We start from the raw sequence: 16305 nt of genomic DNA on the forward strand, positions 1-16305 counted from the left end.
CGGCCGTGGGCGGAGCTTCACGGAGGAAGTCCGCATCCCTCCGCAGCTCTGCCATACGCTAGTGTGAAACTAGCCTAAGTGATAGGAATTTTGAATGTACTGGTTGTGAGTTTTCCCCCCACACAAGAATTGTTTCAGATGACTAAATGCCGTTGTTCTGGCTACAAGAACCCCCAGAAGTCATGTTCTACTGCCGTGGTTATTTTTGGTTAAACCAGTTGCAGGAAAAATGTAGCATTCCGAGTTGCCAATGAAGTGAAGGGCAAACCACATAACGCATGCTGAGGCCGAGTTCTACAGTCTTACTAGATGGCTCTTTGCTCGGGATAATAGATGGGGCATACTGACAATGGTTGTCTCAATAAAGGGACAGATTTAGAATTTTCCAAATATTCAAGTTAGAATTTAATTGACATTTCTTGACTTTATTTCACCATGTTTTTCCATCTTCGTCTTTGAGAATTTCTTCAGTTGTGGCTCTGTGTTGTTATGTGGCTCACCCGTCTTCTATCTTCTTCCTTTCCTTCCTCTTATCTCTCAGTTATCTGCAGTACCATCTCTTCTTTCTTTGCTTCTTTGTATTGTCCCGGGGAAGGTTGTCCATATAACCTACGAGCCGGGATGGCCTCTCTCTGATGACTCCTCTTCCACTTCCTCTCGCCAGGTACTGTCCCTTGTGTGTTAAGTCAGTGTCTATGAAGACCAGTAGTGAAACTTACACCTTATGACCCCAATATTCTAATACAGAGTCCAGAGGAAATATAGAGACACAAGTATCTGATAACTTTTATTTAGATCACTCCACTGGAGTATTTAAACTAATGGTATTGTTGACTTGATTTTTAAGAAAGTTACTTCTGAATTTAATTTATATTTTTTCATTGGTATTTTATTTATGGAACTTTAATAAAAAATATCACAACTATGAAAAAAAAAATCAAATATCAGAATTTAAAATCATCTGAATCTCAGCCCATTGTTTTTTTAAACTCTGGAAAACTTTTAAAACACCATTTTAATTATTAATTTTTCTATGTGCCTACATTATATAAAGACCTTGCTAGTTATTTAATTTATATGAAAAAAGCAGAGATTGGGTTTACTTTTTAAATAGTTCCCAATGAACAGCTGCTGAGCTCCAATGGCAAATGTTCTAATTTTTGCAGGTGCAAATGTTCCTCTCTATAGCAGTGCTCATATTTTGGCTGATTTGATTAGAGGGAAACTGTGACTAAGTAGCTCATGTATAGTTGCAATAGAGTATCCCATTTTTAGTTTATGTACCTCTTGACATTTGCCTTCTACTTTATACAACTGATCTGACTTGACATGATCACCTTTTCTGCTTTCTTTACCTCCAAGTGGCTCCTTCCCTATCCCTAAAGCTAGGGTCGCCCTTGCTATCCCTTCTCTCTGGATTACGTCTGATGGTAAAGACACTGGGGCTACGTGCCTTGCTGAGCTTTTAAATCAGCCTTTTTCTGTCCCCTCCCCCATCCAAGGAAGTGGGGACTTGTAGTGTATAAGAATACACAAACCAGACTAACAAGGGAAGACGTACAGGGATAAATGATAATACCAACCATACAAACATGCACTCACAAACAACAAAGCGGAACGCAGTGGAGTTAAGAAAGGATAAACCAAACAGGAGAGGATGAGGAAGTGCACACAGACAAACACCAATCAACAGTCTTATGAACAACTCTCCCAACTGCACCTCCAGCAACCAACACCTACAACTCCAGAACTAGGAAGTATGAAACTAACACTGACAATGCCTGTTTGCCAGAGGTGAGTATATATAGCAGAGAGCAGTGGCCAACACTGAACAGCTGAGACCATCAAAGCAGGAAAGCTCCAAGAGCTCTCAACCAATCAGATTAACCACTACACTGCTAGCAGAAACCTGCACTGTTTAACACCATGGAGAAGTGCTTCTTATCAGTGCAGGAGTTCCTGAAATAAGACACCATGGTCTTCTGGCCCTTCTCTGTTGCAGTAAATCTGTGACAATAACTATCTGAATATGATCGGCTAGGCCATTTACCTTTGTTTAACTGATTACATCTGGACAATTTTTACAATTTAAGGCAACTTATGATCCCTAATGGTTTCTTTGTGAATATTATTGTTGCTTTTTGGTCATTTACAAGTATTAAAAAGCCCCTTTTTCACTGAAAAATATATGAATCAACTACCTATAAGAATAAGGGTTCACACCAAGCAATTAGTATTAGATAATAATTTTCTTTTATTAGTTTGAACTTGTATCATATCATATTAAAGGGAATCTGTTGGCAGGTTTTTGCTATATAATCTGAGAGCAGCATAATGTAGGGCAAGAATGCCTGATTCCGGGAATATTTCACTTACTGGACTGTTTGGTATAGTTGTGATAGAATCCTTGCTTGTCTAATGTAGATGTAGCAGACTAAGAATGTTTGGACTGTGTATATCTCCGCCCACACCTCTGACTGGCAGCTTCATGTGTAAATTGTGAGCAAGCTCCCAATCAGTAGTGGGGGAGGGGTCACACACATTAACATGTCTGCCTGGCACATGAGCTGTAGTCCTATAGTGTTAATCTCCTGCTGATAAAATACTGATTGTATTGAATCTACAGCAAACAGCCTAATAAGCGACACATCCCTGTAATCAGGTGCTTGTGCCCTATATTATGCTCCTCTCAGATTAAATATTAAAACCCTGCTAACAGATTCCCTTTAAGAACATGCAGACACACACAGTCTGCTGAGCAAACTTTGCATATACATTCTAACTATCCATTATACTTATATAGCATATCTTTATACTGGCTAAAGTGTCTGAGGCCAATATGTGTAATATACAGTGGGGCAAAAAAGTATTTAGTCAGTCAGCAATAGTGCAAGTTCCACCACTTAAAAAGATGAGAGGCGTCTGTAATTTACATCATAGGTAGACCTCAACTATGGGAGACAAACTGAGAAAAAAAAATCCAGAAAATCACATTGTCTGTTTTTTTTTCATTTTATTTGCATATTATGGTGGAAAATAAGTATTTGGTCAGAAACAAAATTTCATCTCAATACTTTGTGATATATCCTTTGTTGGCAATGACAGAGGTCGAACGTTTTCTGTAAGTCTTCACAAGGTTGCCACACACTGTTGTTGGTATGTTGGCCCATTCCTCCATGCAGATCTCCTCTAGAGCAGTGATGTTTTTGGCTTTTCGCTTGGCAACACGGACTTTCAACTCCCTCCAAAGGTTTTCTATAGGGTTGAGATCTGGAGACTGGCTAGGCCACTCCAGGACCTTGAAATGCTTCTTACGAAGCCACTCCTTCGTTGCCCTGGCGGTGTGCTTTGGATCATTGTCATGTTGAAAGACCCAGCCACGTTTCATCTTCAATGCCCTTGCTGATGGAAGGAGGTTTGCACTCAAAATCTCACGATACATGGACCCATTCATTCTTTCATGTACCCGGATCAGTCGTCCTGGCCCCTTTGCAGAGAAACAGCCCCAAAGCATGATGTTTCCACCACCATGCTTTACAGTAGGTATGGTGATTGATGGATGCAACTCAGTATTCTTTTTCCTCCAAACACGACAAGTTGTGTTTCTACCAAACAGTTCCAGTTTGGTTTCATCAGACCATAGGACATTCTCCCAAAACTCCTCTGGATCATCCAAATGCTCTCTAGCAAACTTCAGACGGGCCCGGACATGTACAGGCTTAAGCAGTGGGACACGTCTGGCACTGCAGGATCTGAGTCCATGGTGGCATAGTGTGTTACTTATGGTAGGCCTTGTTACATTGGTCCCAGCTCTCTGCAGTTCATTCACTAGGTCCCCCCGCGTGGTTCTGGGATTTTTGCTCACCGTTCTTGTGATCATTCTGACCCCACGGGGTGGGATTTTGCGTGGAGCACCAGATCGAGGGAGATTATCAGTGGTCTTGTATGTCTTCCATTTTCTAATTATTGCTCCCACAGTTGATTTCTTCACTCCAAACTGGTTGGCTATTGCAGATTCAGTCTTCCCAGCCTGGTGCAGGGCTACAATTTTGTTTCTGGTGTCCTTTGACAGCTCTTTGGTCTTCACCATAGTGGAGTTTGGAGTCAGACTGTTTGAGGGTGTGCACAGGTGTCTTTTTATACTGATAACAAGTTTAAACAGGTGCCATTACTACAGGTAATGAGTGGAGGAAAGAGGAGACTCTTAAAGAAGAAGTTACAGGTCTGTGAGAGCCAGAAATCTTGATTGCTTGTTTCTGACCAAATACTTCTTTTCCACCATAATATGCAAATAAAATGAAAAAAAAACAGACAATGTGATTTTCTGGATTTTTTTTTCTCAGTTTGTCTCCCATAGTTGAGGTCTACCTATGATGTAAATTACAGACGCCTCTCATCTTTTTAAGTGGTGGAACTTGCACTATTGCTGACTGACTAAATACTTTTTTTCCCCACTGTATGTAAATCATGTCTCTATGTATTCAACACATATATAATAACAAGCAGAGATCTGTGTTACATAGAGACTGTATTTGATAAGTGACCCACAAACGTACCTATTGAAGTAAAAGGAAAAACCTATATACGCAGACCAGTGGATGATGATCATCCACCCCAATGTGTATTTTGATGTTCCTTCTTCTGGAGGAATGAGAGTAAAAAAAAAAAATAATAATTTTTCATACTATGAACAATACAGGTGTGATTTCTTGAAACTTGCATAATTTATTATATACATTTTGTTTCATCATCCCGGCTATGTCTAGTCTCCATAGATATTCAGAATTTGGACTCTGGTAGCTGACCAACCATTGAGGTGTTTTGGGTTTGGACTGGTTCATAAAGTAGGTGCATAGCCAACAGGCCTCTCTGCGTTGTGTCATGATATTTAGCTACAGGGTTGGCGCTACAAACTTAATATACCTTGGGTAAAGAAAGCGTAGATATACCTATGGTTCTATGGTTAAAGGAAATAAAGTCGGCTGCTTTAAACTAGTTCTGTGTTGGCACACTGCAAAAACAGTAATCAATTCATAGTAATTCACATTGCACATTTGTGCTGCTGCTTCAGGTGGACACCATACTATACTCAGAGTTTATGGAGTGGAAAGAGAACCCAACACTTGACAAATCCTGTCCCTTTTTGTCCCGTATCTACCAAGAAGATATTAATCTATGCTTGGACTTTGCAAAAAAAGAGGTGAGTGCAGATTTTGAAACCAAATTCCATTCTATGTCCCACCAACTGCAAAGGAGATAAAAAGACCGGTCTGGCCAGTACATTTTCTTCCCGATTGTTTTTTTTAATAATATATGCTATCGTACTATTCTACATTGTAGGAGCTGTCAGCCTGATAACGTTTGGCTGATAGTTATGGTATGTGTATGGCAAGCTTAAGATAATTAAGGCTAGTTTCACACTAGCGTTTATTTCCTGCAGCGCACGGCGCCGCTAAGCCCGGCTCCCTGCCTGCCCCATCCGGTTATCGCTGCCTACTAGCGCACATGGGCGCTTGCGATCTGCGCACCCTATCTTTAGCATAGGGTGCGCAGATCGTGCGCTGGCCGTGCGCTAGCAGGATTTTGCCGTGCGCTGCGCACTTTTGAAGGTGCGCCGAGTGCGCCGAAATGCAACATGCTGCGTTCGGCGCACACGGGCGCACCTTCAGAAGTGCGCAGCGCACGGCAAAATCCTACTAGCGCACGGCCAGCGCGTGATCTGCGCACCCTATGCTAAAGATAGGGTGCGCAGATCGCAAGCGTCCATGTGCGCTAGTAGGCGGCGATGACCGGAAGGGGCGGGCAGGGAGCCGGCAGGGGGCGGGGCTTAGCGGCGGCCGTGCGCAGGCCGTCGCTGCGCTATAAAGCGCAAATGTGAAACCAGCCTTAGACTTCTCTTGTGCTGCACCAGTTCTCTGGAATGCACTACCCCGCCCCGGATGATCTAACTAATACCTAGGCCCCACATTTTTAAGCATGCTCTAAAAACACATCTCTTTAGATAGGCCTATCACCTCACTTCACTAATCTAACGCTCCCTGTTCCCTTCCAAATTTTTCTTAGAATCTGGTCTCTCTTTTTCATCTGTCTCCACATCCCCAAAGGCACTTGGTAACTGTCCCGAGACAGATCCTGGCTGATGACCGGATCATGCAGCTTTATATCACAGCCCCCACTTATTATAATGATGGCCAGACCGCACGACATCACATTCTACCTATTGCATCCCCACATTTCCTTATAGATTTTAAGCTTGGGAGCAGCACTGCCTTCACTCCTCTTGTAACTGGAGAACTATGTGATACTTTGTATTCTCCATTCATGTCATCGCTTAACTGTATAGTGCTGTAGAATATGTTGGCGCTATAGAATAAAATTATTATTATTAGCTAAAAATTGGTATAAGTAATAGTGAAGTGTCTAACTCCATGCAAAATGTGCCATATCTAATGCACAGCATGCGCCACTGTGATTAATTTGTCACTGTCTGGTCGAAGTTTATGCTTCTATTAGGCCATTAGGCCATGTTCACTCGATCAGTATCTGGTCAGTATTTTCCATCAGTACCCGTAAGCCAAAACCAGGAGTGGGTGATAAATACAGAAGTGGTGACGTGTTTCTATTATACTTTTCCTCTGATTGTTCCTTTCATGATTTTGGCGTATAAATACTGATGTAAAATACTGACCAAATACTGAACGTGTGAATTTGGCCTTAGGCTTCCTTCACATGCCCGTGTTTCCAGTATGTGTGGCATCCGTTTTTTTCATGGACAGCACATGTCCCCATTATAATCTATGCTGCTCTGCACATATACATTTTTTACCGGCAGCATGGATGCCAAGGGCCAATACAAGGCTATGGTTCCATATAGAATGTATCCGTGTGCCACCCGTGTACCGTATGTGTTTAACATTGCAAAGTATAGGTGAAGCTCTAAATGAAAGTATACCTGATACTTAGCTGGATGCACCAAGGAACATGTGTTAGTTCATCAATCTATATTACTACGAATATATCACTTAGATATGGGTGATACATATACTATATACTGTATATACTGTATATGCAGGGTGGGCCATTTATATGGATACACCTAAATAAAATGGGAATAGTTGGTGATATCAGCTTCCTGTTTGTGGCACATTAGTATATGTGAGGGGGGGAAACTTTCAAGATGTGTGGTGACCATGGTGGTCATTTTGAAGTCAGCCATTTTGGATCCAACTTTATTTTTCCCAATGGGAAGAGGGTCATGTGACACTTCAAACGTATTGAGAATTTCACAAGAAAAACAATGGTGTGCTTGGTTTTAACGTAACTTTATTCTTTCATGAGTTATTTACAAGTTTATGACCACTTAAAAAATGTGTTCAAAGTGCTGCCTGTTATGAATGGGTTACCGAGGAGGATAGCAGGCTAGGCTAAGCCACAGAAAACCAGAGAGGTTGGTAACTAAGCGGATTGCAGACCCCTGATCCTGTCCACACAACTAGCAGTAGCCATGGAATGAACCTACGATGATCCCAGATGCCTCGGCACAGCCGGAGAGCTAACTAAGCCTAAAGCAAGAAAGGGGCAATCTAAACTGCCCAGGAGCAGACCCCAAAGGAATAGATTGCCCCCAAACATATATTGTTGGTGAGACAAGATGAAAACACAAACGCAGGCAGAAAAATAGACTGAGCAAACAGTGGGGCCCACACTGACTAGACAGGACAGGAAAGGAAAGACACTGTCTGCAATCACGCAAAAAACCCTGCAAAAAGTCCAACACGTCTGATGCACAAAAACATTGAGGTTGCACGACTTCGCCCCCACTATATCTGCACTCTGGTATATTCTGAAAGCAAAACATAAAGAGACCAATATAAAAGGGGACAAAACAAACTGGCACATGCAGTAACATATGGGCGGTGATTCAGCACAGCCCCAGCCAGAGCTAGCTGACCCGCACAAAGCAGAGATCAACAAAACCAGATCAAATGCAAACAGAATAGCAAATGAACCACTTAGTTGAACATGCAGGGAAAGAGCAGGAGACATCAGACCTCAGGAGGCACAGGAAGAAAATCACCAGCAGGGATAGAGGGAGTCAGCTGTCTTAAATCCCAATCAGAAACCCCAGATCTCCAATCGTCTTCCTCATTATCAGGTGGCAAGCCTCTGTCAATCAGATCATCTCCACTACCTCCAGTAACCACCGGAGGGAGCCCAGAAAGAGAACTCTCAATCTGACCAGCTCCACTATCTTCAGTAATCACCAGAGGGAAGCCAGTGAGAGAATTCACAACAGCTGCCCATTGTGTTGGATTGTCAATGCAACCCTCTTCTCCCACTCTTAACATACTGATGGCAACACCGCAGAAGAAATGCTAGTCTAAGGGGGTCAGATTCATTGTAGGAATGCTCGGACCTGACACCCATAATGTGGTGGTGCACCATCTTGCTGGAAAAACTCAGGGAACGTGCCATATTCACTGCACAAAGAGGGAAACGCATCATCATGTAGCAATTTCAGATATCCAGTGGCATCGAGGTTTCCATTGATGAAGAATGGCCCCACTATCTTTGTACCCCATATACCACACCATACCATCAATTATGGTTGTCAGGTCCGAGCATTCCTACATGAACAGTTTCCTGGAAAGTGGATTGGTCATCGAGGGCCAGTTGAATGGCCACCAAGGTCTCCTGATCTGATCCCCTTAGACTTTTATCTTTGTGGTCATCTGAAGGCAATTGTCTATGCTGTGAAGATACGAGATGTGCAGCATCTGAAACAACGGATACTGGAAGCCTGTGCTAGCATTTCTTCTGCGGTGTTGCTATCAGTTTGTCAAGAGGGGGAGAAGAGGGTTGCATTGACAATCCAACACAATGGGCAGCACTTTGAACACATTTTATAAGTGGTCATAAACTTGTAAATAACTCATGAAAGAATAAAGTTACGCTAAAACCAAGCACACCATTGTTTCTTGTGAAATTCTCAATAAGTTTGATGTGTCACATGACCCTCTTCCCATTGGAGAACATAAAGTTGGATCCAAAATGGCCGACTTCAAAACTACCGCCATGGTCACCACCCATCTTGAAAAGTTTCCCCCTCTCATATACTGATGTGCCACAAACAGGAAGTTGATATCACCAACCATTCCCATTTTATTTAGGTGTATTCATATAAATGGCCCACCCTGTGTATGTATATATATTATATATATATATATATATATATATATATATATATATATATATATATATTTCATTTCTTTACTTATTTTTTACATTTCACAGCTGTCGGAGCAGGTTCTCATTGCTATAGAAGATAACACTTTATCGGTAGAGCCTGTGACACAACCAACTCTACCCATTGTGAAAGCATCAGCCGTGGAATGTGGAGGACCCAGGTAACTACATCGAAAAATCTAACTAATGCTGAAGAGAAAAATACAATTCTCTGCATGGCGGGGTAACTTGTAAAATCTGTCATTTACCATGTGACGCTTATAATACTGGTGTCTTATGTGGCAGAGAGGCTTTTGGAGACCTTTTCGGGTCCCCGGTGCTACCTCCGTATCTCCTACAGTTCTGCCTTTGGCGCTAGATCATGTTGGGGCCAATCGTGTAGTCTGCCGCTGACCGCTGCCATATTTTTGTTTTTCTGTTTTCCCTTTCAGTGGGAGTCGGGTGGAGATTTTAATGTAAGTTCAGAAAGGAGACTTGTATTAACCCACTGATGAGCTGTGATAATAAGTGAATGGCTTTTTTGATTGTTGCTACTCCAGTAACTAAAGAACTAATAAGGTGCATCACTAATCTGTACTTTCCTGCGTATTCTATCACAGATAACATGCATGCTCCTGGCATTAGAGCAATCTTCTATTCCTATAAAGCAGGGGTGGGGAACCTCAGGCCCCAGGGCCATTTACGGCCCTCGATGACCTTTTATCAGGCCCCCGATCAGATTCTCAGGAACTGCATTCTTGGTCAGGGAGCTGTATTTTGATTACCACAAGCTCATTAATTTCTTCTTGCTCTGTTAGTACACACACGCAGTGTTCACTACTGAACACTGAAGGGCATGCCAATGAAAGATTAAGTCATGAAACCAGTGCCAGAGTCAGGATGTACTTTGTGGGCGGAGTTTGTACGGCCCCCGAAGGATTGTATAAATATCCAAATGGCCCTTGGCAGAAAAAAGATTCCCCACCCCTGATCTAAAGGCATTGCTGATTTGATTAACCAGTTTTGTTTTTTCAGACATTTGGGGGAACTACTCGTTAGAGGACCCAATGTAGTTGGCCATTTTTCTTTTTCCATAATGCAGATCTATTTGCTCCAGTCTAAAGGCATCTAAAGACGCTCTCCCCATAGAGAACACAATCCTTGGCCAAGCCCAGCTTTCATGTCCATAGCGCAGTCGGGAGATATAAGCGTCAGCCCAATGCTTGTATCACTGTTGTATGGCCGGGGTCACTGCTAGATTGTTGGTTAATCCCACGACTGGTGCAAAGACTAAAATCCAATTATTATTAATTATTGTTTATGGAGAAGGTATCACTGTAAATGTAATAATTAACGCTATCGATATTGTTTATTTCATGTCAAAAGAGCTTCCCATGTGTTCCCTCATTACTGACATTAAATGTGATGCGTTTAGGATCAGGTATAATTATCTGATGTGAAACCATATCCAAAAAAATGTCTCAACTGACCCATCAGATCTCCATTGGTATGAAACAATCATGTCATGTTGTTGTGATAAACAAATTATTTACACACATTTAAATAGGTGTGTAAATAATTTGTTTATCACAATAGGGGCTCTGACCTGGAAGCTGGGGCGCGGTTATAAGTAAAAGCACCTGCAGGGTCGGGCAGTTTCCCGCCGGTGGTAAGAGTCAAGGTGCTTGCGCATCGGGGTCCGAGGAGTGCGCAGCCGGACGGCAATGACACATGGTCAATCTAATGCCGGGACACTGATGGAGCCCACTGCAGTAATAAGGAAAGAGCCAGGAGCCCTGTTCAGCTAAGCGCCGCATGCCAGCCTAAGAGCCAGAGCGGAGTTCAGGACTATTCGCTGCTGTCCTCGTCCTCAGACTGTGGTCTGCAGGATCTCGTTGGAGAAGCATCGCGCCAGCTGTTGTCAGCGCTTCAGTCTTGGCAGGAACAGGCAGCGCGCAGCATAGAAAGAGAAGAGCAGCGCGCCCGGTAGCTGACAGAGAACGTGGTGCCGTATGCTTCGTGACCCTGAGTACAGCACACATGCCGCAAAGAGAGAACCGGGTACTAGACAGACGTTTTCAGCCCACATTACCAGTATATATCTTCCTGCTCATGGGAGACCCTGGCAGTACTGCAGCCTTGTTTGCTCTGGCCGCATATGTTCATGGACTAGGGGCTCAGCGAAAGGTACCGGAGATCAACCGCTGCCGCCAGAAGTCAGATCCTCAATGACTACAGGACCTTCCTGGACAAGCACCGCGCCAGCCATTGTTGGTGCTATTTACTTCATAGCATGAGGAATTACTGCCACGTTAAGTGATTCATAAGAACTGCCATGACCTGATTCACTGTCTCTTAACTCTGCAAATCCTTTGCAATTTGATCTGTTTTTTATCCTCCCTTTAACTGTTTGCCTCCCTGCGTGGAGTATACCTCTGCTAAGTAAAACTGTTAACCCTTGCTCTGCCTCCTGTCCGTCACTGCATCCTGCAACCTGCTGAAACACTTATATTTCCTCTCCATGTGATTTTCTCCTTGTCTATAGCCTGTTTTCTCTGCTATCCATAAGACTTTAGTTACTTCATTCCCTTTCCTCTCCAGATCTGAGAACAACACCCTCTCTGCTGATATTTCTAATTAGTGATTAGTGCGCAGTCAGTCGGCCATATTAGTCTCGTGAGGATTGCATCGCAAAACTCGGACTGGCCAGTGGCATTCCACACCTAAGCGTGACAGCTGCATAGACATGCAGGCTGTCACGCTGAGGTCAGAAGAGCCGACGGCCAGTCCAAGCATTGCAATGCAATCCTTGCGCGAGTAATACAGCCGACTGACTGCACATTTAGAGGAAAAAAATCAAAGCGCAAAAATGAAAATTGACTGCGGAGGAAAAGGGCTAAGCACTCAGAATGACTAGTTTTTTTTATTTATAAGAAGCCTTTCCCACCTTCGTATCTTTACAATTTACAGTAACACATATCTAGAATCTTACATTTCTGCTGATTTATTTCCTTTTAGGAAATGTGCACTCACCGGTTTGTCACGTTCATGCCGCCACCGCATTAAGCTGGGGGACTCTGGGAATTCTTACTTCATCTCACCATCCTGCCGGTACAGGGTAAGTGCTTGATAAAAGAAGGGAGCACTTCCATCTGTGTTCCCTAACTCTGTAAAGCTTTTTGTTTGTATGAGTATTGGTTAAATATTAAATTCATCATAGTACAAGTAAATTAATTCTATTTTAAAAATGACAGAAAAGTAGATTATACAGACATAAACGTTATACAGATTAAATCCATTATTATCGCTGCATCATTAGAAGGTTAATTGGGTTCAAAATAATTGAAGGGAGAATTAATTTAATAGAAGAAATGGAAATTCAAGTGTCCTTTCATTATTAATGTGTCTATATTTGTAGGAAATAGTAGTTAGTAATTTGTAACAGTTTGTACAGTAGCCAATGAGATGCAGTTCTTTAATCCAGCTGGCGTCTTCCTTTCCCCATCAGCACAGAATGGCTTCTGTCATCATTATTTCATTTAGATGTAAGGTCGTACGAATGGATGTAATATTTCAGGTTGTATATCCAGATCTCTCTCTCTTTTTTTAGTAGATTTAATATGTTTTAATGTGTCTTTGGGTATTTGTACTATAGGTATTATGGATATGGGATTTTTGTGGTTAGGATGAAAAAAAATGCAGAGTCTTGATAAACTGTGTTGAATAAACTTATTTTTTTGTATTAGATCTGTGTCTGTTGAATCTATTGTGAAGCGCTTACGTTCTTCTCCCTACATATTGTTAGTTACAGCAGCATGTTTTTAGATAAATTACATATTTGGATTGACAGTTTAATTTTTGTTTGACAACCCCCATCATAGATAAAGGGATGTTTTCTAGTCTTTGCACCCATCATGCAACAAATACAGCTTGCGCAAAACTGATTGCAGTTCTGGTGGTGTATTTATGTACTGATGGTGGTTCTGGTGTATTCTGGATTGGTGATATATTCATGTAGTGATGGTTGTTCTGGTGATGTATTCATGTAGTGATGATGATTCTAGTGATATATTCATCACCAGAACCATCATCAGTGTCATGCCTGTCATGTCTGTTATGCTGCATGACCCCTGGAGCAGTGTGCATGCGCACCTCATCTCATGGCTGCCTGCCGTTGCCGGTGCACACGCGTGCTCTACCTCATGGCTATACGCCATTGCTTGTGCGCACATTTGCTTCATCTCATGGCTGTGCGCCATCGCAAGTGTGCACGCGTACCTCACAATGGCTGCATGCCGTTGCTGTGCTCATGTGTGCTTTACCTCATGGCTGCATGTCGTTGCTGTGTGCATGCCTGTCTCTGCTCTGCCTGCTGTGGTCCTCTCTATGGTCCAGGAGGACCTGATCCAGCAATCCTCTCTATAGTCTTGGAGGACTCGACCATGTGATCCTCTCTATGGTCCAGGAGGACCTGACCCAGCAATCCTCTCTATAGTCTTGGAGGACCCGACCATGTGATCCTCTCTCTGGTCCAGGAGGACCTGACCCAGCGATCCGCTCTATGGTTCTGGAGGACCTGACCCGGAAGTTCCCCTCATGGTTCTGACCTGGAAGTCCAGGTGCTAATGCCCTGTATCAGTCCGCCCCATCCTATGGTCGGGGCCTGAGTATCGTGTTGCTTCCCTGCTAGGCTGTTTGGTCTGCTCGGTTGCTCCCTGTATTCTGTGCCCCTGCACTCTGCCCTGTTGTGCTTCTTCGCACACGCTCTGTGCTTGTACTTCGTCTGGTGTCCTGTGTTAGTCCTTTATCCTGTACTTCGTCTGGTGTCCTGTCTTCATCTGGTGTCTTGTACCTTGTCTCGTTTCCTGTATCTAGCCTCGTGTGCCTTCCCTGTACTCTGTCTTATTGTGCTCCTTTAGCACAAGCTCTACTTCCTTCCTTTGCTCTGCCCTATCGTGCTCTCTTGCACAAACCTGTTTCCGTACTGTGCCTCTCCGTGCGGTCTGTATGCGCTTTGGCCATATACTCTGCTTTAAGCCTTATCTTTGTATTCTGAGCTTCCGTGCTCCCACAAGTCTTGTCTTGTACTCTGTGCTTTGCCATATACCTGGCTCTGTGCTCTGGCATACGCTCCGCTTTACCCTTTTACCCTTGTACTCTGTGCCTCAGCATACGTTACGCTACCTGTCTGTACTCTGCTCTATGTCTCTGACCCGGCTCTGGGCTCTAGCATACGCTCTGCTTCTCTTTCTTGTACCCGGCTCTGTGCTTCAGCATACGTTCCGCTCCTTGTTCTGTGCTTTACTTTGCCTTGTTTCTCCACGTGCCCTTTGCACGCGCCAGGCCTTGCCTCGTCCACCTGTTTGTGCCTCAGCCGTGCCCGTCTGCTTGTGCCTCAGCCATGCTCGTCGGCCAGTGACTTAGCTGTGTCTGCCTGTTGTGCCTCAGCCGTGCCCGCCTGTCTGTGCCTCAGTCCGAGCATCTATCCAGTGCCCCAGCCGTGCTCTCTGTGATTCCTTGCACTCACGCTGTCCCAGCACTGTGCATAGCGTGCCTCCTGGCACGCGCAGGCCCTAGCCTGCTCCTTGGCATACCTCCCTGTGCTTCTATAAATCACGCACAGGGCCTGCCATGAACCCTGGCGTGCCTCCTAGCATGCACAGGCCCTAGCCTGAACCCTGGCATGCCCTCTAGCACGCACAGGCCTTAGCCTGAACCCTGGCATGCCCTCTAGCACGCACAGTCCTTAGCCTGAACCCTGGCGTGTCTCTTAACATGCACAGGCCCTAGCCTGAACCCTGGCGTGTCCTCTAGAACACACCCCGCCTTGAATCTTGAACCCTGGCGTGTCTCCTAGCACTCTCCTTGCCTTGGACCCTGGAGTGTCTCCTAGCACGCATCCTGCCTTGAACTCTGCCTTGGACCCTGGTGTGCCCCTAGCACGCACCCTGCCTTGGACCATGGCGTGTCTCCTAACACGCACCATGTCTTAAACTCTGGCGTGCCTCCTTGCCTGAATCCTGGCTTGCCTGCCGGATGCCCGGAGCCTGCCGATCGCTACCAGAGGTCCGGATCCTCATGACTGCGGCCTGATGTCCGGAGCTTATGTCCGCAGCCTGATGTCCGGAGCCTGTCGATCGCTGCCAGATGTCCGGAGTCCGATGCCATCTAGCCCTTGCCAGAACCCTGGCGTGCCACCTAGCACGTATCATGCCTTGGACCTTGGCGTGCCAACGCACGCACCTTGCTATGTTTCACTTTGTCCTTGTTATCACATCTTGTTCCTGATTAAACCCTGAGACCACGCTTTATTGAAGAAACCCTGTGACCATGCTTTGTTATGTCTTGTACCCTGCACGTTCCCTGTTGCCAGACACTTACATCCATGTCTTCCTTGAGCCGGCCGTCTGGTTCCAGCAGTCATGGTGACTCACCCCCTTGGTCTTGCCCCTGACACTTCCTGTATAGGGGGTGGTTCCTCACAAGGTCAGCTCGCCCTAGGTGGGTGGGTGCCACAACCCAGAGGGTCCATTCTAGAAATCGACTCAGCAGGAGCTGACTCTGTCACATTCAGTACATGTCAGAATATGAAACCAAAATCAACATCAGTACATAGTTTGAGTATCAGAGCAATCAATAGTACATGAATATGGCACCAGAAACATCATCAGTAAATAAATACGTCACCACAACCACCATCAGTGCATGAATACATCACCAGAAACACAAGTACATTAATACTACACAAGAATCATAAGTACTTGAGTACAAGAACCAAGTTTAATACAGCGATCAATTGTAATGTCAAGTCAGCTCATAAACAATTGTATCGCATGAACCTAAGATCCCAAAACTTCCATTATGTCCATAACAATGGTAAGGAGATACTGGGAGTTGTTGTAAACAGCCTTCATCACAGTATGGATGAGACGCAGGGATTATCACAAATATTTACATCCAGGTACCTTATAGAGTATATCTTCCTCTGGAGTCATCTCTGTCGTTTCATCTCTTTTTTGTCTAGATGACATGATGACTTTTCGCATCCACAGCTTTTCTCTGCAGACCTCCTTCTTCTCC

General features: G+C 44.2%; 1 protein-coding gene across 4 annotated transcripts in view; it reads left to right on the forward strand.

Annotated features, from left to right (window-relative positions):
* RAB3IL1 (RAB3A interacting protein like 1) overlaps positions 1 to 16305 on the forward strand; it is a 61623-nt gene that overhangs the window by 23917 nt on the left and 21401 nt on the right. The window contains exons 6-10 of one of the 4 annotated variants that reach the window (XM_073573960.1): positions 542 to 664; positions 5072 to 5200; positions 9295 to 9407; positions 9678 to 9701; positions 12244 to 12343. In XM_073573960.1, coding sequence (XP_073430061.1) covers positions 542 to 664; positions 5072 to 5200; positions 9295 to 9407; positions 9678 to 9701; positions 12244 to 12343 — 489 coding nt within the window. The remainder of the gene's footprint in view (positions 1 to 541; positions 665 to 5071; positions 5201 to 9294; positions 9408 to 9677; positions 9702 to 12243; positions 12344 to 16305) is intronic. The other 3 variants (XM_073573963.1, XM_073573964.1, XM_073573965.1) reach the window with 3 other exon arrangements.

This window comes from Dendrobates tinctorius, unplaced genomic scaffold (assembly GCF_039654945.1).
Source record: "Dendrobates tinctorius isolate UK_male_01 unplaced genomic scaffold, ASM3965494v1 ptg000037l, whole genome shotgun sequence".
NCBI lineage: Eukaryota > Metazoa > Chordata > Amphibia > Anura > Dendrobatidae > Dendrobates > Dendrobates tinctorius.